At 40.6% G+C, this 23,497-nt stretch overlaps 1 protein-coding gene across 4 annotated transcripts in view; it reads left to right on the forward strand.

The window, feature by feature from the left end:
- The window catches only part of STX7 (syntaxin 7), a 34,834-nt gene extending 25,426 nt beyond the window's left edge, over positions 1–9,408 (forward strand). For 3 of the 4 annotated variants that reach the window (XM_030022916.1, XM_030022918.2, XM_030022917.2), the window contains exons 5-10: positions 1,155–1,292; positions 1,972–2,024; positions 2,791–2,881; positions 4,201–4,273; positions 5,232–5,314; positions 7,984–9,408. In XM_030022916.1, coding sequence (XP_029878776.1) covers positions 1,155–1,292; positions 1,972–2,024; positions 2,791–2,881; positions 4,201–4,273; positions 5,232–5,314; positions 7,984–8,073 — 528 coding nt within the window. In that variant the 3' untranslated portion in view covers positions 8,074–9,408. Of the gene's footprint in view, positions 1–1,154; positions 1,293–1,971; positions 2,025–2,790; positions 2,882–4,200; positions 4,274–5,231; positions 5,315–5,620; positions 5,876–7,983 lie in introns of those variants that run through there. The other variant, XM_041125439.1, reaches the window with a different exon arrangement.
- The last annotated feature ends 14,089 nt before the right edge of the window (positions 9,409–23,497 follow it).

The raw sequence follows: 23,497 nt of genomic DNA on the forward strand, positions 1-23,497 counted from the left end.
CCTTTCTTAAGAGAAGCGGACAGGAGCTGTACAAGTTGGTTTAGTAACAGTTTTTAAACTGCTTCTTTCCCAGGTTGGTGTAAAATCTCGTCAGGAGGTAACATGTGAAGTAGCTGTTGTCATGAACGCACTCCTGTCTGCCATCCTATAGTTTCCTATCCTAGTGAAATCCATTGCTTAAATAAGGGATGAGCAACTGGATCCCAGAAAACAGGGATTCAGGTTATTGTCACTCAAACAACTTGCCTGGTCTGTGGCTGGTTACCAAGGAGCCTTTAGGAAAATGAATTGTCTTGAAACACTGAATTCAAATGGCAGGCCATGATCTGTGTGTGCTCATCCTGTCAAGCTGTAAACTCCTAATGGAAGTGTTAAAACTTGGTCTTGGTATATAACCTCTAGTTCAGGCAAAGTATGTTTGGGTGGGGTTTTTTATGGTTTTTCTGTTTCTTTATCTTGGAGCTGAAAAGTTGGCGGTGAGATGTTTTACTGTTTAATTTTACTCCTTTTATCATGAGCATCTTCATCAAAGCTACCTCTCAATTAAATGCATAAATAACAGATTGATAAATGGCAAATTATAACCTCTCAGAAATTTGGAAGGAAGGGTTGATATAATGTATACATTTAGGGAAATATGGTGGAGGCTCTCCCGAGTGCCCAGTAAAAAGCACTTAAGAGGGGACATGAACCCACTTCTGGATGCAGCTCAATATGTATTTCCAGCATTTATGTAAAATACATGTGAAGTGCCCTGTTCTTTCTTTTCTGCACCCTTCCGCCCCATTCGGTCACCTTTGCATATTTTAGCATTCATGGTATCAAAATATTTCATAATTAAACAGTATGTTTTATAATCAAAAGATAATAAGGAAGATAGAAGCTTTCTTGTCCCTGCCCATTTCTCATTTCCAGCTGTTAAATGAAAATAAATACATTGGTTTCCTCTTTCAATACCGTAAATTGTGCAGAGTTACATGATCCCAGCGGGAAGGAAGGTTTGTTCATGCAGTTGCTAATGGTTTTGTAGACAGCCTTCCTGTACAACTATTTAGAAAAAAAAGAGTATATGCCTTAGCATCGAGCAGCCTGAAAATGGCAAAGCCTTGAAAAGCCTGAGCTCATTTGACTTGGTAAAACTTTTTCTCCTGTAGCGTCAAAGAAAAATACAGAAAGACCGTCTTGTGGGGGAGTTCACCACAGCACTAACAAATTTCCAAAGACTCCAAAGGCAAGCTGCTGAGAAAGAAAAAGACTTTGTAGCCAGAGTAAGAGCCAGCTCAAGGGTATCTGTAAGTATCAGAAAATGTGCCATTATACTCTGTTTACAATGGTGTTAGTGGTGGTCGATGTCAAACTTGCCTCCACAATGCTACTTTCAAAAGCTCAGGTCTGACTTCAAATACTGCAAAATGCGTGCTATATGATTTTATAGTAAAGGCTGAATTAAGTTTTGGTAACTCCCCCGAGAACTGTTACTTTTTCCTTGCCTTTGTCACACAAAGACATGAACCGCCCCTGGGTTCATGCCATAATCTTGCAAAAGCCATTCTTAGTAGATTTTTAAATGCTTTTGCTGGACTTTTAGATATCAACAGATTTTTCCTACAGGGAAGAATCACTTGCCAGATTTCTATGCAATATTAAAATGGAGAATTTGAGATTCCTGAGGAGCTTGAGATATTGAGCTTTTCCTTGTTAGCATATCAATTTTGCCTTTTCATTCTGTGCCAAATACACATTGCTGTACTTGTAAATTTTAGCAGGCAGTTACTGAGCTGAATGTTTTTGCTTGTATTTCTGCTTTATGCATACATAAAGCAAAATGAGGATGAGAACATGTTAAATCACGTTTCAGTTTGAAGTTGACTTACTATAAGCCCTGTAATATTGACTCATTATAGAAATGCTGATGGTGCTCCTTTCAGGGCCATAATGTTTTATTTCTATTTTTAAACACTGATCATGTAGGGTGGTGCTCCTGAAGATAGCTACAAAGAAGGAACACTTGTCTCTTGGGACAGGTAGGCTGAATTTATTACTAAGTCTTAACCTAGCTCAGAATAATAAATGGCCTGCAGGGAAGCCAGCTGCCAATTTTTTTGTTTGTTTTTTAAATTTTATTTTCTGATCAGTTGCCTTTTTCTGGAGGGAGTTGGGATAGGTTGTTCAGTTAGACTTTCTTCCATAGGACAAGTGTAGAGAAGAGGCTTTGATGGAATATGTGGGAAGGAAAAGGAGCAGTTCACATCATCTCCCTCTTTTCTTCCCATGCTTCAGCATTAGTCATCTCCTTAAGCTGCCCTAAGTCTGTATGTGGGCTTTCTGAGACCCAAACTTAGGTAAGCAGAGTCCAACCTGTGAACAGAGTAAAACTGCTAAGTTGTGGTAAGGGTCCAGTTTTTATTGGGATCTCCCATTTCTTTCTTACTCTCCAAGAACTGCTTCTCAGTCTCAGATTCTGTTTTGTTGGCTGGCTTGCTTTTGCCTCAGATGGATATAAACTCTGCAATTTATAATTCAGAAGAAACTTTGCCCTTGTGTTCATACTTGGAATTTCCAATCAGGTAGCTCAATGCTATGTGCAACGTTGCTACAGCAGCAGCTTCCTATACCAAAGGTGTGACTGTTAGACCTTCCCTGTTAGCTAGACAGGCAAGGGTAAAAATGTGCATTTTTGTTAACTGATAATGTAAAGTATGTGTTATGTATTAACTGTTGTTTTATTCTTCTGAGTTATTTCTCATCATGCCTGTTCCATTCTGGGTGGGGGTTTTTTTTGTTTGATAGTCAACCACAAGCACAAGTGCAAGATGAAGAAATTACAGAAGATGACCTCCGTCTTATTGAGGAGAGGGAATCTTCCATTAGGCAGCTTGAGGTAAGTACAAGTGGTTTTACAGCAAAATATGCTTTTAATGCTTCCAAAGAAAAAACATTTAGTGGCATGATCATTAATTGCAGACATTAATCTTGAGGAGTCAGGGTTTGTTTGTGGATGTGGGTTTTTTCCTTCAAAACTACAAATAATTGCCTTTAGATGTGAAATGTGCATTAGAAATCTACTGTATGAAAGCCATGTTTTGATACTGTATTTAACTTCAGTGTTTCAGTTATGGAATAAGAGAGTGCTCATGTGATTGCAAGAAAAAATACATAAAATCTTTTTCCAACATAGTTGTCATATTAAATAACCTTTTTTTACCAGTGATTATAAACGAAGCAAAATTATACCTTTCCTCCCAGGTGTTCCCAATGTATTGTTCAACATCTTCATTTCTTAAGCATTTTTTTTGAACACTTCTGGAAATACAGTGATACTCTGTTTCATTCAAACTTTTGCAATTAAGGGCTTGTCAAAAAGTTAAACACATTTAAAAACAAGATGTAAACTACACAAAAAATTGTCACGTGTGATGAAATGCTGACATCAAGAGACTTATGTGAAGACAAAATAAATTTTTGCAGCCAGTCTGGATTCCAGACATCTCTACGATCAACAAGAAAGATCCTGGAACTGGAGTTTTTCAGGAAGTCTTACTGATGCATGTGGCAAAGTCCATTCTATGTGTACATTTTTCAATAATCTCTCCCTTGCCACCCATAACTTACAGTGAATTGAACTAAACATGAATCAGTCATCAGTTAAGAAGAGATCATGTGCACAGTGGTAACATGGCATCTATCACTTCATCATAGCCAGATGGTAATAGGATAATGTAATATAGGTGCAATAGCCTGGCCATATTATAGAGGTAATTTCTGTAAACTGTGGTGCTTATGAAATTCGTGTGTGTTTAATTTAAGTGTACTAAAACTAATGCAAAATACTTTCTGCACATGCTTTTACTGATTTGGCTTAACCAGATAGCTTTTAAGCAAAGTTGGCATGAGCCTTTCCCTTCGGTTAAACTAATACAAGGATGTGTGTAGACAAGCCCTCAGTAACGAGAGGTCCTGTTTGTGATGTGATGTGAAGTGTACTTTGCACACATACTCATCTTTGGTTAGTTTGATTATGATAAACTTGGTCTCGTAGTACCAAAAAAGCCTTCCAAATAAATATATTAAGGGGTTTTTTTTATCCTGTAAAGAGTCATGGTTGTGTACTCAGGAGGAGAAGGAGCAGTACTTGTATCTAAATGTACAGAGGTGCTAGAATATGTTATGTGAATTAATACGATGATTATTTCCTTGCAGGCAGATATTATGGACATCAATGAAATTTTTAAAGATCTAGGAATGATGATTCATGAACAAGGTGATGTGATAGGTAAGTCCAATTCAAATGTTCTTTGAAAATTTTTTATACTGTTTCTCTGGAGAGCAGTGATGTAGAACTTCCTTTTGCTGGAAGAATTCTTCTAAAGAGAATGTCCATGCTAAAGCAAATCAGGTGTAACCTAATAATGGGTACACTGGCTGAGGTGACTGGGGAGACATTAAGAAAGTTTGGTTAAAATGTAGTTTAAAACATTATGTAGTTTTTCATGTGTATAAAATGTCTTTAAAAGTAGGTTTTTGAACTGTTTGAACATAAAATTGGAGTTCATGTGGGGAGTTTTACTGTATTGACTAATGATATAGGTGTGCAGATTCAGCATAGGTTCCTGCTTTGCCCTCCATGCAGACAGGTTTATTCTTTTAACTAAATGTGATTGGAAAATACATTTTCTGAGTCTGCTGCTAAGCCATGCTCTTGTCTGTGTCCAGCATACATTTTCAGGGCTTGTTCTATAACCTTAGCCCATAATCTGTTCATAGTTTTCCAGGAAAAAAAAAAAAAATCTGTGTCAGTATGGTAGAATACCAAACTAGTGTCGTGCCTCTTGGGGTGTTTTGTGTGCCTGTTTCCTCTGCTTTCATAGGCCTTGGGACTTTTTTAATCTGAGCAGAGGGTAGCCAGTAGCAAGTTGGAGGACAAGTAAAAGTTAAGAGAAAAAGAAAAAAAAAAAAAAGTAGAAGTACTGAAAGTTTCATCTAGAACAGGGGAGCTGTTACTGACATGAATTCAGCTACTCATTGCCTGGGTGGTTCTGAAATAAACTCGGACATAGGTATAGGATGGGTCAAACTTCCATAATGCAAGGTATAAAACTTTGGGTATTGATGAAGACACCAGCAGTTGAGGGGGCAGCTATTACATATGCTCTCAAGTGTATTTCAGCATTCCAAACCATTGGCTGGGTTATGACTAACAACAATTTGATATCTTTCCTTTTAAAATAAAGACAGCATAGAAGCCAATGTCGAAAATGCAGACGTACACGTGCAGCAAGCAAACCAGCAGCTGTCAAGAGCAGCAAACTACCAGGTAACGTCAATGCTGACTGCCAGTTGCGTGTAACTGTCCTTTCTCAGTAGTCCTGACTTCCACTTTCTTACGCAGTTCAGATTTTTCTTATCAATTTCCTCAAGGCTTGGAGACTTACTTAAAGGTTTATGTTAGACTATGTTGGTATTTCTAGGTCACTATAAAACAAAAGTCAGTGACCTCTGAAAGCTTTGGGTTTCCTGTAAAATTAGCCAGGCTGTTTCAGAGCACCTGGAGTTATACCTTTATTTGAAAAAAAACCCAACCAAACAAAAAACCCAAACAAACCAACCACTCCTTTTACAGCTCAAGAAGTAAAAAGTTCCTGTATATGGAGAGCAAGCCTCTAAAGATCACTGGAGGAGCAGGAAAGATAGGCAGGGAAGTCTTCTGAAGATGCTGCCAGTTAGTACCAATTTTTGCTGTCTAAAATATTCTCAAAGCTGTATATATCCAACTTCCGTTAATTGCTACCCTGATACTAAAAACATATTTCAAACTCAAAATTTTTTGAAAAGCCTTTTAAATACCTTGAAATGCCACTTCTGTGTAACATTTTGGCAACTTATTAGAAATAATCTTATTAGTAATAAATTTTCCCTCTTAAGTCAGAGTTAGTCTGCGGACTTTTTTTTTTTTTTAAATCCTCTTGTGTGTGTTACTAGTAGCCAGGACAGTAAATCAGTGACAAAATGTCTGCAGGATTGCCTGCTAATTTCAGAAGTGCGAGAGGGAAAGGGGTGGATGCATCCTTGAACTGTATTTGAAGGCACTAATTGGCACGTTAAGAACGGTTGATGGCTCCTATTTTGATACTGACAGAGTTCAGGAAAAAAAAAATAGCAGCAGCCAAAATTTTCTGTGGAAGGTGTTAGTTTTCTGGTTGAAATTTAAAATGAATAACTTTGTGATTTATCTTGAGGGGGAAAGGATGAATATCTTCTGATCTCAAAGGAAGGTCATCGAGACTTTTGACAAGCTTCTGTTCAGTTGGGTCTTGCAGCAGACACCAAACACTCTGCAGAGTTGGCCCATGTTTGAAAGGATTGTGTAGTTTGCTTCAGATTTGAACTTTCCTTTGCTTGAAAACTCATCCTTATTCCAAGACACTGAAAAATCATTTCCACTTTCAGCAGACTTATCTTAATTTAAGCAAATATTATATCTGTATGGTCTGACCCCCTCAAGAAAGTGTTAGAGGCCCAGGCATGCTGGCGGGGACGAGGCTGCACATGGTTGGTACCCTTACAACTCCTGTTTGTGGTTGGACGAGGTATGCACCACTCATCTGCCATGTGGGGTGCATTCACACAGCAGAGCTGTTTGGGCAAAGCCAGGCTCCTCTCCTTTCTTTCCCCTTTTACCACTGTTGCTTCAGCACTTGTAGAAATGACGATCAAGTGTATGAGGGAATAAGATCGCCATGGTTTTAGTCCACTGATTTGCTTAAGTAGTGTTACAGGGGAAATGTTTGACTTCAATGCAGTGTTGGCAAGAGGTGGTCTCCAGGATGAAAAAGGAAGAGACTGGGAGTGTAAGGAGAGAACTGAACACAGATTTAAAAACAGGAAGGTACTCTAGCAAACGTATTGAGTTCTAGCAAGTGAAACAATGAAATGAAGAAATCTTAGCCTGACGATGGGAGAAGTGGCAGTGAGATAGTAAAACTAGAAGAAGAGAATAGTTAAGAAACTTGGTAGTCTGCATGGTAGTGGGCAGAGAACTGGCAGCTCCAATGAAGAACTGACACAGATGTAATTCTTCAAAGGGGAAAAAAAAACCAAAACCATCCAGGCAGAACAACCTCTGCAAAACAGAGCAAAGCCTGGCTTTGCTTCTGGAGCTGTGGCCTAGAATCCCAAGATTTGAGTGTTATTATCCCTTGGCTATCAGCAAAAGCCTGTGAAACCCACTGGTAATTTCCTTTCCTGCTGTGAAGGAAACCTTCAGATTCCATATCCTTCAGATAAAGGATGACAGACTGCTGCTAGTCTTGGGTGCTCTGATATATCAAGTTACAGACCTGTATGGGAGATGTGAAAGTTCTGGACAAGTTCATAACTTTATTGTAGTGATATCTATATAACTGGGTCTCTAAGTCAGGTGTCTTTTTTTTTTTTTTTTTTCTTTTCTCTTTTTTCATTAAGAGCAAGTTGTACCTAAGAAACTTGACAAAAACAACTTTAAAATAACTCTGTGAATAGATGCAAAGTCAATCTTCCAGTTTAAAATTGCAGTCCGTTGTCCTTTTCTGTATATACATTAATAGTCGTTAAATATTTTTTTTTCTAGCAGACCATTTCTACCTCATTTACTGTGCAGATTGATTGCTCATTTTCCTCTATATGTGGTCACCTGCTCTCTCATGTTTTCTTCCCCCCTGTGTTCTAATTACATCCATTCATTACGTTACTGCATTCTCTTTCATTAGTTTATTATGTATGCCAGAAAATACCACTGAAATCATTCTGTTGAATAATATAGCCATAAAAGTAAGTTGTGGATAACTTAGCTCTTTTTTTTTTTTTTTCTTGAACAACTTTATATGACTTGTTGTTAGTAAGGACACAATTTAGATTGCATAAGCAGTAGGACCATAAAAGCATTTGAGTAGTCTTCTGATGTGGTTGTGCCGTTTTCAATCAACTTGTTTTCTTCTCTGTTGGCAGCAAAGGTCCCGAAAGAAGATATGCATCCTCATTATTATACTTGCTGTTGGAGTATTGCTTCTTGGAATCATCATATGGTTATCTACTTAATAAGTCTCTGGAGAAAGCACTGTAATTGGTATTTAAATTATGAAAGGAAATTCCTAGTCATGGTTTGCTCATTGTGAAGCTGAGTAAAATAATGGTTCTGTACTTCATCACACTTCCTTTTTTTATAAGACTTCTTGTTTTAACCTGAGAAGTAACATTCTCAGTACTACTGTCAATATAACTGCCTGCCCTCTTGGATGTGGGTGCTGTCTTACCAGAAAAAAAACAGTCAAGGTCATAAACTGTTCCATTAACTTAAACATAAAAACCTCCTAAGGTTTAGGGGTTAATCAAAATCCTGATAATTTTTTTGATGGGGCGGGTAATTATCTTTTGGGATATTGCTAAATGTTGCTGCCAAAACAAACTCCTGAATTGTTGCTTGAGGCAATGAATTCACATCTCAGAATTTATTTTTAAGTTAGAAATGTCTTTCTGTCTCTTTCCCTTCCATCCCACTCACCTGCCCATTTGATATGGGTGGTTCAAAAATAAAATGTAGGTTGCTGAAGTTGGTGTGATCTCTCTTTTGTAACTGAAGCCTTTGAATTAAGCCTTCAGTTTGCCTGAAATCTTTCAGATGCTTTATATATCTCTGTACCTGGCATTGAGTATGGTTATGCCTGGAAGCCTCCTGCAAAGGCAGGTAGGGTGGATGATGTAATTATGTGGAGTTTTTGTTTCAGTTCTTGCATTAAGAAATACCGTGGTTTATGTGCACGTCTGGTATCTTTGCATCTGAAGTGTGCATCAATGAGCTTGGCTAGATGAAAATAAGCTCTAGTCTGTGAATTCTTAGATATACTGGGAAGAACAGAAATTCCCAACTTCCTAACTGCACTTGAATGTCACTGTTATGAAACTGCTGTGATTTGGTTTCCATGAACAGATCCAAAGTTGTATGTGAGGTCTTTCATACAGCTGAAGAAAAGAAGATTACAAGTTCAATTCCAAGTTCAACAGTGATATATGAAATTAAGTTGAAATCAGTTGAACTGATTCAAACTGTTTAAGACGTTTGATGCTTATAGCCTTTAAAATGACCTTTTTTCTTTTGTGCCATTTTGTACTAATATATTAAAAATGCAACAATACTTTTTTTGCCAATTAATCTATTTGCCTTTTTAATTGATCTTGGTGAACTAATCTGAAAAGTGTACAAATGAAAAAGTCACTTAATCTGTATTTTATAAAGTTCTTGTACACTAGTCTGATAGAGAATGCACTGTTTACATGGTGAGCTATGAAATATTATTTGGGAACAATCTAACTGTAAGCACAAATGGACTTCAGAATTGTAACCATGCAACCCAAATAAAGGTCTTTTAAAGAGTACATTTTTCTAGTAGCTCCTTTTTTTCAGAATCCGTCTTTACAAGCACAGCTGTTGTCTTTGCCTTTTTATAAATGATTGAAACTGCTCTGAACAACTCCAGAGAATTTCAGCTCTGCTGGCCAATCAGCCCTGTGATGCACTTCACATGGTTAATGAAAATGCTCCTGGATGTTGCATTCCCACCCGCGTGAGCCCAGTTGCTGGAGGAAAGGCTGCTTTGCTCTGTGTGGCTGCTGACAGCGGGTGCTGAGGGTAGATTGTTACTAGTTCTCCTTCGGCATAGGATGAAGCATTTTGAGGGATGGTGCGGAAGGAAGCTTGTGCTGCTGTACTTGGATTCCAAAAGCAATGGAGGAAAAATAAGTCCTGTGAAACTGCATGATTATGTTCTATGTAACATGAAAAACATCTCTGAGATTGAAAGAGGAATTTAAGTTGCAGTATGGACTCTTCTGTGTTGAGATCCCAGCCACTGTGTTCCTGTGGCTGCCTTTGTGCTGAGAGTGAGGCTGGGACTCCATTCACCCTTAGTTGTTAAATAACCATCAGATATGCTTTGGGCCACTACCAGCCATGGTGAGGCTGTCACTAGTGGTGCTAAGGCCTTTTTTTGTTTCCAGACTACACTAGTCTAAACTAAAAGAGCAGCTGAGTAGCTTCCTCACCAGGGAACTGTCTAAAACAGACTTTGCAAGTTTCCTGACCCTAATGTTTAACAAACTCTTTACGCTATTGCAAACAGGTGCAGAGGAATGGCCTGATCCTACTTGCCCAGGAGATCCTTTTCTCTGTTGCAATACCTCATACCTGCTTCTGTCAGTGACTGACTGATTCCACTGACATGCCTGGGGAAGGAAGAGCAGCACTTCAGCAGCAGATCTTCAGCTCTGGCTCCTGGCAGATCAGAAAGTCTATCTATGCTTGATACTTGTCACATTTTGTCTGCATTGCAATTTGTCTGTTTGTTTGGTTTTCTACTAGGAGGGTTCTCTACTAAAAGGCTTACCAAGCTGAAGAATATCGCTCATCTTGGGATGAGTGACTGCAAAGCAGAATAGCCAGTATGTAAACCTTCATCCATCAGGAGCTGGTGAGAATCAGGCTGGGGCAACAATTTTGAGTGACTCAGAATTTCCGAGGTGCGCAGCATTGCGTTTCCTGCTGCAGCCTGCTGCCTCTGTTCTTGTTCTTCTGTGTCTGATTTGTCTGCATGTCTTTATTTCCCACATGGAGTTGGCTCTTTATTTTCAGGGTCATGCGCCCGTTCAACTGCTCCCTGGTGGTAGTGGTTCAGGCACTGTCAGGGAGAAGAGCGCTGCTGAGAGCCACGGTGCGTGCATCGCTTGCGTCTCTTCATGATCTACTGGTAAAAAGTGCTTATGGTGTGGGGGTGGCTCCCCCACATGCTCTCAGATGAAAGATTTCTTCCTTTCTTGAATCCCAGTGGAGGGGGGACACTGGAGCCCTTTACCTGTGGAACTGCTGAAGGGCCAGCTGTCAGAAGTCATGGGGATGTCTCTGCCTGGGCAGCCAGCTGGGGGCTGGCTGGTTCCAGCAGGTCAGCACTGCAGTGTTTACACACAGGCTCCTGTGCCCATTGGAGAGACCAGCCTGCAAGGCCCTAATTGCTCATTAAGAATCTTGGTGCTATTAATTTTCAAACTTGATTACGCAGAAACAAAAGTGTTGGGCTTTTTTGTATTTAGAGTGTCCATGTTGGGGGACATAAATACTCCTTTTTAAGCTGCTCTTAAGGGAGCTCCTCTCCTCCTATCTTTTCCCTCCCCTGCATACACTCATGCTTAACTGTATAAAATGCAATTTCCAAGTATTTAAAGCAAGCTTTGATATCTGTTAAGAACCCAGTAAAACATCTGGATGTAACATGTATGAGTCAATGTTTTTAGAACAAAGATTTTGGCTGTTCCATATTATCCATCAATATCTGTCAGATTAGCAAGGCCAAAAAATGCAATCAAAGCACCCTTCATTTTACTGAAGGAACCTGGTAAGAATAGTTCCTTTGTAGTTATCTTAACCACACACCAGGGGTGCTTTTCTGTTCTTTCTTGCTTTTTCAAAGAGCTGAAAATCACAGGGGCAGACAGCTTTTTAAAGGCTTTTTCCCTGCCCCCTGCACCTCCCCCCTTGGAAATTGCTCTTGATAATCGGCAGGGTATACAATATTCCCAAACTAACTTCATACCGAAGAGCCGCCTTAAGTCACCCACATGCACACTGTGTGCATATAGTCAGCAAATATGTTTGATGTCAGAGGTATGGGCTAGATGTGGGGCATCAAAAATAGTTTGAAACCATGAAAAAAAATTTCAGCTTGGGAAGTAAGGGGTCAAAAGGTGGAGGGAGGGAGATAATGACATAATCTGTTAGTAAAGTTTGAAAGTTCAAATACCCTTGTAGTTGATCACCAGTTTGGGATGTTTCAAGGACTGTTTGTGTTGCTGGGTATCACATTTGGAAGAGACGACTTGCTTTGCTTTTGTTTAGTTCTGGTTGAACTTATTTGATGCTTTCAGGAGCAGAAAGTTAGTGAGGGAGGAAAGAGCAGAGATCTCCTTGCTGCTGTATATCAACATTTGATGACCTTCTGTTTCTTATGATACCTACAGTGCAAAGTGGTGCTTAAGTGCATGGCATGCAGTTTTCCTTTTCAGTTTGCAATTGAGTCCAAATCTCTCACCCAAAGCTGTTGTGGAGTGAGGAGTAATTATTCTCTGATGAGGTGCCCCCCTGCAGATCCATTCTAGATGCTACTGCAACATAACGTTGCAAGAATAAATATCTGAAAGCGATCAGCTTTCAGACATCTTTGTCCTTGTACGTGCCTCCGATGGTGCCCCTGAAGCTGCAGAAGTTTCTGTAGCTTAAGAATGCAGATAACAAGGCATTTATTTAGTTCTTTGTGTGTCCCGAACATATTCAATGATACAGGAGGCCAAGTGTTTGCTTGCACAACAGTAAGGAACTCTACAAACCCAGAAATAACCAGAAAAAGTAATAAAATGTTAATTTTCGAAAGGCATGCTGTATTCCCTCAAGCAGAACATCATGAGAGCACCAAACGATGTCGTAATTTACTATTTATACAACTGCTTCTCTGCTTTTCCCGTTGGCTATTTTGAATGTCTGGGCTTGAACACAGCTGTAGTGATTCCTTTTGCTCCTATTCCAAATATCAGAAAGGTACTTGGGGTAAGGGAATGCATCACACTTGTTGATATTTGCAAGAATATTCTGAAGAAGTGTCTGCTTGCTGATAGTTATGCCTCAGTCCACAGCACAGCACTTTTCTCCTACTGCTGATAAGATAGATTCTTCCGATTTAAGAAAAAAAACCCCAAACCCTAGATTACAAGGCTTGTTAGAACAAGAAAAGATTGCAGCTTTGTTTTTATCAATGCCACATATTTTAAAATATGTCTTGCAAAAAGTGGGGGGAAAAAGTAAAAATAAGAAATAAAGAAATTGGAGGTTGCTAGCAGCATTGTTCACACCGACCCCCCCCAACCAAGTTCTTCAGGATTTATCATGGACTGAGTTATGATCACGTTTTTCCTTTATTTAATGTTTAAGCAGAAAATATTTGGTCTTTGGCAGTGCAGATTGAAGTCTGAAGAGGTAATAAGCGTAGGAAGGAGCAGGCAAACTGCATAATCCAGGCAGTATAAATGATAATATACCTTCCTGCCTTTACTTAAAGAAGGAAAAGCTGCTGGAGCTATTGCTGTGACTGCCAAGCTTGCAGCTTAGGAGAGAGGACTTGACCACTCTCAAGACCCACAGCAAGTTCCTCAGCGACAGCTTCAGCTGCTCCTGAGCCCTGCCCACTGGATGGACCTTTATCTAAAGGAGGTAAGCAGGGACAAGGAGAGGCTCTTTTCTGCTCTAAAGGAGAACATCAGCCAGCAACTTGCAGAGACAGTAGATAAATGTATTCCCTGCCATCTGCGCCGTGTTTGTTCCCTCCCACTCAACCTCGCCCCATTCGCGTACACTCACATGTTCTCTCTGCAGAGAGAACTGAAAACCCAACATTGGGTTCCCAGAGCCCAGCAGAAAGGAAGAATTAGACCTTCGTATCTTGCGCTCTTCAAGAACTTCTCTGCCACTGAGTGTCACTGAAATAGCGAGAAGCCCCATTGTCTGATATGCTGTTCCCTGACAGCTGCTCTTCAACCAGATAAAGAATAAACATAATCTTGGAGAGTAGCCACTGTGTTGTCAGGGAGAATTAGGATGAAGAAGCTTGGAGGATTAGAAATGCTTATTAAAAATGAGACTTAAACTGTCTTTGTAAGATGACAAAAACAAGTTGAGGTTTTCTTATCCTGTGTCAGCCTTGGTTTTGATGTCTTCAGCAAATTACTTAAAATAATAAAAAGAGAACTTTAAAAGGAGAAGGAAACTAGAGCGTTTGTCCCTGATCTGCATTTCTTCTGTTAGTTTATAAGCTTGTTTGTAAACTCCCAAGCAGGCAATTGCAAGCCTTGAAGCTCTAGGGGAAGAGGAGCTGTCTCCGCAGCAATGAGCCACCATCCTTCTTCCACTGCTGACCCACAGTGCCTGGAAAAGGGCAGTCTGGCACCTGAGCCGCCAGACAAAAGCACAGGGCATCATTAATTTTCAGGTCTTAAGGCAAAAGCAGGTTTTTCATTTAAAGGATGAAATACTTTTAAATACCATCTACTGCAAGAGGAATCGATGTGTGCCTCTCTGATGCCTGAGTTTTAGAGTCAGGCAAGGAAGGGGCTCTTCTGCAGCCTGGTCAGCCGTCACATGCTGGGGCGGGATGTGGTAGTGATTTAAGCTCGTCTGGTTGCAAATAGGAATAGAGTCAGGTGTTTGAACACCTGAAGAATCTGAAATTACAGTGAGCAAATGCAGCTGCATTATTGGAGAGAGCCACTTGGGTGTATCTTAGTAGTTGCTTTGTGGATGAGTGTTGGACTGGCTCTTGTTAAAGACTGTGGTGCCTTGAGATGAGTGAAGAATTTCTTTGTTATGCCTTTTGTGGAAGTTTCTTTCACAGTTTCACTATCTGGATGTTTCAATGAAGGGTAGAAATCACCTTCTCCTAATTTGTTTTAAGGAATACGGATTTTGTTAGAAATATTTGGAATATAAAATATGTTTTGAAATATACAGATTTGCTTTCAGTACTGTATAAACCGAGAGGAGTGGATTATATGCTATTTGGGATTTATTCAGGAAAAATATCACTATGATTCTGTGAGATGGGAAAGGTATTTTCTTGGTTTCTTGTTATGCTAAACTAAACGAGCAGCTACCTGGAAAGATGGGCTGTTTTAATAGGGTTCCATAGCTTTTGTTTGGGGCAGATTGTGACTGTCCATAAGGACTGAGACCTCGTCAACTGCTGCTCGGTCATTCTGCTTAACTATGTAGTGTCCCTGTCCCTTTGAAACTGTCTCTGTGAAGCACTGCTTGCAGAAACTTGAGAAGCAAACACTGTTTTTTGCAAGAGGGGGTTGTATCTGATTCACAAACGGAGTGTGGGAGGTGCACAAACCAGCACAGAGAAGGCAACCACCGCTACAATCCACCTCTCGGGCTTTGCCACCCTTGGAGTGGTGCCCTCAGAAACCGAGGTCCCACTCCAGGACTTGGGCTTGCCTCCTTCAGCATCTTCCCCATGCTCCTCACACCAACTCACCCTGACAGGAGGCTTTTTTTTTTTTAAAAGCAACTCTTTGCTCAATTTATCCTGATCTTGCCTTTCCTACTGGCAGCTTTTCCCCTGCTCCAGCTTTCGCCTGGCAGCCCGTACGGGCAGAACCAGCTCTGTTTTAAGGTTCTGCCTACCCCATTGTGCCGACTTTCTTTCTGCAAATAAGGTCATTTAGGTTGGCTACATGATTGCTATGCAAGTCAGTAGTTCTAGGCTGGGAACAAACATTTTATTCACTCGGTGTCAAAGGCATTCAGTGATGGAGCAATTTGACATCATCAATTCAGTGACTTCCATGAACTCAACCAGTTGTAGCCTTGATCTCAGTGTATCTCTTCCCAGTGAAGAGGAAAATTCAGTTTATTTCTTCGGGCAGACACTGGAGTGGGATTTTTTTTTTTTTAATCTCTCCAGTTCTAATTTTCTGATAGAACTGCACCTGAAAACAGGCAAGTGCCCAGTGAGCCAAGCATTTCCTTGCCAGCCAACCCTCCTGTCATCTCCTCTGCCCCCCCGCCCTGCCCCAATTTACTTCTGAACATTGCCAGGGCAATGGAAGTTTGACATCAAGTTTCTCTTTCCCCCCAGACATAAGATATCCATAAACTCTCTAGCTAAACTGCAGCTCCTCTGGATTTTCAGTAGAAATTATTTCTCAAAAAAAAAGTATGAGGTTTGTGATTCATCCATTTGCAAACACAGCTCTGCATAAAAAGGCTAAAGGGATGTTTTGTAAACCATGCACATAGACTAGAAGAGCTCTGAAAACCCAGAAATATTACATAAAGACCACAAGACTAAATGAAAGTAAGAAAAATATTTGAGGGGAGAGGATGAGGTAGGGGAGACAGAAAAGGATCTTTCTATAGCTTGTGCTATAGAGAAGGGCAGAGGCAAATATAACAACTGTAGGTTTGAGAAACTGGATATGACTGCGGAGGGTTGTACTGAGTAACACTATGCAACATTGTTCTGGGCAATAAATGGTGGCTGACTGTCACCCAGTACAGATGACTCAAATTTTGGAAATTACTCTTCTATGAATAGCCTTCTGAAGCTGGTCTTCTCTACAGCCAGAAAAACCATCTCTGCTGTTGTTGTCTTACAGCTTTGGGAGGGAGAAAAACGGGAGCTTTTCTGCATGTTGTGTTTTGTTTGTATCCTGAGGATTCAGTAGTCTGAGGGAGTCATTTTTATTATGAGTCTAGGGAAGTGCTCAGATCCCTGAACTTTTCTTGACTTCCCAGTTATGTTCTTGTTTTCTGGGAGGGGTGTGTGCAGAGCAAGGACAAACGTAAGGAGGACTGGAGCAGAGGCAGGATGTGTTAGGAAGGCTTGTTAAAGGATTAAGAAGACCAAAGTAATGGCATCATAGGAATATCAAGGAATTGAGATATACAGGCATAATTCAGCTTGGTTATGCACGAGTTGTTGTAAGACAAAATATATACCATTCTCAAAAACTTAGACACTTAGCAAGTCAGATATTTTATTAATTCATATTCAAAATTTCAGGAAGACATAAAGATATTTGCCTTGACAGCATCCTTAAGATTGCAAAGGGTCCAGGAGTGTTGATATTTAAATTACTTTTGGTTCTTAATTACTTTTGTGCCTCCTCATCTCTGCTGTTCTATCGGGAAGGTGCTGGTGAAGGAAATGGGCTGTTCCCAATGCACGTTTCTTCAGTAGTGCTTTTCACCACGATTCCTCTGCACCAAAATCATATCTGCAATACTCCTGTGCTATTCTGTTGGGATGTTTCTAGCAAGAACCCTGCCCCAAGCTGCGTTCTCTGCTTGGATGCAGCAACTCCAATCCCCAAAGGAATGCAAAGGCAAGACTGATCAAGACTGATTTTTGGAAAGGTGTGTTCAAAATACCACAGCAGGTAAGGAAGATGTAGTAAAATCTTATGTTTATCTGACATGCTGCTCTTTGATGTCAAGGACACCTTGAATATTTTCATCTGGCAACTAAACCTTTTTTTTTTTTGGAGCCCCAAATTTCAGCTGGCCTTCAGTAGTCATTCCTAAAGGGAGAAGGGAGGAGTTTCCTCAGCTTGGTCCTCAGTCTTTCCTGGTTAGGCTTTGCCATGTAGCTACATAGAAGATCTTTTGATGCGGTCCATAACAAAATCAGCACAGAAGCATTTAAGGCAGGCAAAAAGTACATTATCAAATGCTTTATCAAGAAACTACTTGTCTGATCAAAACTTCCTGAGCACTAAAGAAAAAACCATATGGGGTTTGTAAATCAAAATGAGAAAGGAGAATGCAAATTTAACATGGTTTAACCCAGCCTCTAACACGAGCTCTTTTTAGGAGCTGTTTGTTGTTGTGTTTTTTATACTTATCCAGGGTTGTAAAATTTTCTGTGGATATGCATTACAGAATACTTCCCACCGTGCTGAGTAGTGCTTAATGACTATTAGTCATTACGGTGCTAATAATACTGATTTGCTTTTAATGGGTGCCAAAGTAACTTGAGTGTTTACTTTGTTAAAGATGCTGTGGGCAAGGGGATGAAGTAGACTTAAGAGGATGGCACAAGACTGGGGCTAGTCTGGGCTGGTGCATGGGTGTCATCTCAGATGAAAACAAGTAGGTGACAACTGCACCTCAGAACCATGCTGCTTCTGAGGTAGTGATGGGGAAATAATTTATTAAAAAAACCCAAACCAAACCAACAAACCAAACCAACAAACCCTAACTGTCTGGTTGAAACTCAGGCAACAGCCTAGTGTTAAGAGTTGGAAGCCCGAGATGCTTCTGTGGCGTTCCCACCTAGGCTGCCTTTTCCCTCAAAGAGGGTCAGAGCAACCTGGACCACCTGCACACCAGTCACCCCATTGATGACATTTTTCCACCAGCTGTATGAGCGCAGTTTGGTGATACACGGTGGTGAAAAGGACCAAGACCTAGAGCCTAAGTTCTGCAGATGCTATCTGGAAAACCCTTGAGGGTGTTTTTACATCATTAGCCCAGACCAAGATTTGCTGGAAGAATAAACAGGTGACTATGGATGTCTCTTGAACTAGCAGTGATGTACTTCACAGAGAAATCTCTGACAAGAGGCTGCGAGCACGTAAACTAGCAATTTGCAGGGAAGTTTGGGGTTGGGCTGTAACCTCTTATCCTACCAAGGATAACAAGAGTATGGTGTTAAAATAATGCAGAAGCTCCTGAAAAATGCTGAGGAGTCAGACTCTGATCTATACTTAGCACTGTGAAATTACAGTACAGCGCCAACAAACCAAAGTTCATTACTCGTAGACCATCTATTTAATGGAAAACTGAGAGTTTGGCTTTGCAATGTCAGGCTTGTAGGAATAGAGCGAGCTGAATGAAGCTAAACAAAAAAGACATTATGATTTAAAGTCCATGAAATGCCATTACTTACTGAAAATGACACATTGTGCAACTAGGTTGGAAAGAAGTGGTCAACAACAGCATTGGTATCACATGAGTCTTCTGAGGCTGTGACCACAGATGGATGTGTACTGTGACCGCCTTCTCCAGCTTCCACAGAGGGTTTGGGGGAGAGCACTGAATTCACCGCTTCCTCAAGGAACTCTGCTTCAAAAGCACAACTATTATGGGCCCAGATACGTGAGCTCCAGAGCATTATGCTGCCAGAACAAATCATTGTCTGCTGGCAATAGCGGTATTGGTATTTTAAAGCAGATCTGTAAAACGCTAACAGGGCAAGGGGCCATCAGAAAGCAAACGCTGTTGGTAAGTTTTGCTGGTGAGTGCTAGTAGTGTGTTGTCTGGGAAAGGAAGATGCAGTATTGGGAACTGGTGTCTTTAAAGGGCTTAGCTTCAGAGGTGGGAAGTCTGCGAAGTGGTGGTGGAAGTGTGAGTTCCCTGGGCAGAGCCGCTGGGACCAGTCCCTGATGAAGAACAGCTTCTCTGTGCCCAGAGAGACTCCCCAATACTGCTCTCTGTGGCCTGTCTTTATCATACAGCCCTTCCTAAAGAAGAAATGGAGATCCTCTCTAATGGAATTGCCCCTCCCAGCAGGGATTGTAATTCCCTGTAGTTTTCCCTGCTGAGCAATTTCTGTATCCAGTTGATCTCAGTAGGGTGATTTTCCTCTTATTGGAGGAAGGAAAATGGGGGGAGAGGGGGAGCTTCTTTTCCTGCTCTGAGCTAGAGTAGTGTATGAAAACATATCATAAAGAAATCATGGACTGTGGAAAAATTTTCTGTTTGCAAGGTGCTTCACAGGCCATGTCATCACACATCACCCAAGTAAGTCAACTGCTTGAAATCTTGGCACCAGTGTGGGGCATTTAGGGCAAAAAACCCAATCCTTTGCAAAAATTCAGTTTGGGAATGCCTCTGACCTCCGTTGGGAGGGAGGTTTGAGAAGACTGTTTTGTACCTACGTATTCCTGTATCCAGCTTGCACAAAAGCCACTTCTCTTATATTTGCACTGTTAATAGTTTGCTTGTGCAATTGCTGCAGAAGTCTTGTTTGCCCAGCCCCCAGCGCACCCCCAGAGCCGCTGGCTTTGCAAAACAAGCACTCCTGTTGATTTACAGCTTTTGTAGACTGGCCAGCTCTAACCCCCAAGCCTGCAGGAATGGGGATCAGAGCTGTTTTCCTATCTTTATGCCTTTTTCTCATAGAAATCTTTTCTCTTTGGTAGTGGGGAAAGGACAGCCCCTGCTTTGGCTCTTCTGTAGAGGAGTAAGGTGGGGGGGGGGCTCCCTGTCTTATTGTGCAACCTCTTCCCTGCTTTCCTCCACCCCAACCATGAGGTAACCACACAACCTGACCTGAAGTAAATTCAGGAATCAAGTAATCAGGTTTGATCCTCATATTTAAAAGTAAATGTTTTCTTAAATTAGAATAAATATTTAAGAGATTTTTTTTTTTTTTTACTTGTCAGCTTTTCATATTAAAGGACTGCAGCTCCTGGAAGTTCAAAGCAAGCTCGGTTACGGGAAGAGGTAGTTTCTTTTTGCCGCAGCCCAGCAATGTTTTGTCAAAATAGGATATTCTATGTATTTTGTTAATATCATGACTTGTGACTAATACAAAAGGAATTAAAGGCTCGGTTAAAACAAAAGCCAGCAAATAAGCAGTCCCTTCTGCATGATCTTTGTTCTCCCCTCACACCCACGCAGCTTAGCATGCCTGGAGTCATCTGATGACTTATAAAGCAAACAAGGACCCAAATTCGTATCACCAGCAGAAAGTGATAAATACAGCTCCACCCAGAAGTCCCTACAAACAGTCTGTGGCTATTGAGCTGAGCTGGTACCGTCACATGTAGAAAAGTTTCTTATGTAAGTACGGGTTTCAGGCTTCAATCTCATGGGTATATGAACAAACCTGTCATCACCAAAAATTGAAATAACACGTATTCATGCTTTGGATTGTTATTGTGTGCTCCAAGCAATGATTCGTTTAGTTTTGTTTGGAAGACTCCAGCTTTGGTGAAGTGAGCCCTAATTTGAAAATGTTTGTGCCGATGAAAGTTAGATGGCTGCAAATCCATACAGTAGTGCTCATATGGGAACATCTGACAGCTGCTTTTCTCCTGATGTTTAGAAGAAATGTCTGTGATCTGCTGTGGTCTGCACTAGAAATCTCTCCATCATAATTATTGTTTCTTCTGCAACACTTGCATAATGTCTTTGAAAAAATGTCAGTGATTCATAAAATAATATATACTGATGACACTGTATCCTCAACATGGCTGTATTATAATAAGAATGCAAAAGTATAAATAATTCTATTAGAGTAACTCTTAAATGAGCAAACTGAGCATGGGAGAATATTTCACCAGATAAGACATTCTCGTATGGTCATAAACCATCCGTGCAGACCCCTCTCTACACAGCCAGCTACTGGGAAGGTGAATGGTGGTGTTGCAAAGCGATTACAAGACTCCCTCATACAAATATGGGGCAGGGCTATATAACAAACCTGAAAAAAAAAAAGTAATTTCTTGTCAAAACTATAATGAACTAGGCTAATTTAAAAGTTTTAAAAGCATGATTTTGGGTCCACTCATTTGGCAAGCACTGGGTTAGGGAGTGGTTAGGGCAGTAAACTGAGGAGCAGAAGCAGTGTAGGGAAAAAAGGGAGAGATGGGGGAAAAATGGTAACTCCTGCCCAGGAAAGTGATGGTGAATATTTAGGATTTGGCTGGGAGAGCAATCTTTCTACCCAGCTCAGATGCTGGAACATGTGCCGAACAGGACATGTACAGCAGCCTGAACGTGCTTCAAGTTGTATTACATCAATTAAAATATCTTACAATGATAACTTGTCATTAAACATCGGAATTTATCTTTCCCATGAAGATTTTTTATTTAAAATCTATGTCCTGCTATCTCCTGCCTGTGTAAAGGCCAGAACGGCTACTGTGACTCTGATGTCTGTTCACCATGAAACATTGCCCAGAAATTTCTACACACAATTCACAGCTCCAGGTTGAGCTGGCACGTACCTGCATAGAGGACCACGGGTCCTGCCTTGAAGCCTGCAGGGCCTGAGTACCCACCACGTCTTTTGGGAAGCTGGTCAGGCATTTATGGTTACCGTTTAACTTTTCCATACAATTGTCCTTCTTGCTTTGAAGTTGAACAGCTTTTGCTTTCAGTGATACAGTTGGATGATATCTTTATTTACAGATTATCTTTTTTATTGTAATTTTATCCATAGGTATTCACAGGCCATGATCAACTCATCTCTTACCTTTGACTCAGAGCTAAGAAATGGAAAGAGATTTCTGAGGCCTTCAGTGAGTCTTTCAGTCATTTTCTGTATATTTTCAGTTTCTTAACTGTCTTTTTAGTGTCTGGATCCTGGCATAAGGGACAGGGCACAGCAATGCTTGCTGCCTTCCCTGGAGGCACAGCCAGTTCTCCTCTCTCTTGTCATTTCACACTGGGTGTTTCTTACTCAGTAGATTATTTAGCAAGAAGCCTCAGTCTCTTTCAGCATCACTGCTTCCAGGGTACTTTTTCTATCACGTATCTGTGACTTTATTTTTTTTCTACACTTGATGTTATGGTTTTGCTTTTTTTTATTCCTTCTTCAAGTCTGCTTTGTGTACCCTGAAGTTAGTGATCCATTACTGACATCACTAATGTCAAGAGGTAATGTCATTTGTTAATTTTAAGGATTTCGATTTCATTGCTTTTTGTCATATTCCTTTCACTTTCATAGTAACAGTGCTTGTCATTCTAGGTTTGAAACTTGTCAAAAGCATCTACGACCATGACAAGCAACTCAACAAATCCAGGAGAAAAATCCAGACATTTTAACGGTGACCATGTTGAACACCATCTTTTGGAAATCTTAAGGTAAACTTACCTTGAAATCAGCAGGCAAGAATCTCATTCCTCAACCTGTGTACACTTTATATGCATACACTTTATTTATAAACTCCACATTTTGACAAAACTTTCTTCTTTGCTTAAATATAAGCCATCTTGTGTGTGCGTAAGTGTTTGGGGGGGGTGTTATATACACAGGAGCAAAACGTATTGCATCAGTTCTAAGTAAAAAAACTCAGCTCAGCAGAGTGCTTGAAAGTTTTAAAGATGGGTATTTTTTTTCCACCAAGGAATGTTTTTCTTCTCAAAAGCAAGGTTACTTCTCCTGTTTGCATTGGGAATTTACCACTGACTTCAGTGGAAACAGGATTGGGTTCAATAGTTTGCTGTGTTGAAAAATTCTGGAAACTTTTATGTGATGCAGTAACTGCAAGCTAATCTTCATAATTCGTTGGGAAGACAGATGCTACCGTTGTTGTCCAAGGGATGTAGTACATTTGGCACCCTCTTTCTGCTACATTTTTGTTTCGTGTGTGTATTTATAACTTTGACTGGCTATGCAGGCTGTTTGCACAGAGGGTAGGGCATGGGGATGCTCTCCACTTGTGCAGAATGACACATCCCCCCAAGGCACCAAGTCCCACCTCCTGCTCTCCTCCTGTTTTGTGTTTGTTCTGCTAATTTTGACATTATAAATAAGAGAGGGAAATTAAACCCAGAGGTAAGTTATGCTCTCTGAACCCATCCGTCCAGTTAGGAAAAAAAGTAGAGATCATTCATTTAGATTTAGGAAACTGGATGCCTATCGAGCTTTGTGAAGGCTGCACAGGAGGCATGGTCTTCAGCTTCTTACAAAAGTCCTACAGGCTGAAAACCTATACCCCCCAGTTGGTTTCTGAACTGTATGCAGACAGAGAACAAGGCAGTGAGGGGTAGGGACCGGGAAGCGCCTTCCTTTCCTCCAAGAACAGCTGTGTTGGCTTCCACACAGTCAAATAAATACATAAGGTGCAGAACAGCAGTTATGGGCTTAAATCGCTGCTTCCAAGTTTGGCACCTAACAGAGCTTTCTAATGG

The sequence above is a fragment of the Aquila chrysaetos genome, chromosome 8 (genome assembly GCF_900496995.4).
Source record: "Aquila chrysaetos chrysaetos chromosome 8, bAquChr1.4, whole genome shotgun sequence".
NCBI classification, from domain to species: Eukaryota; Metazoa; Chordata; class Aves; order Accipitriformes; family Accipitridae; genus Aquila; species Aquila chrysaetos.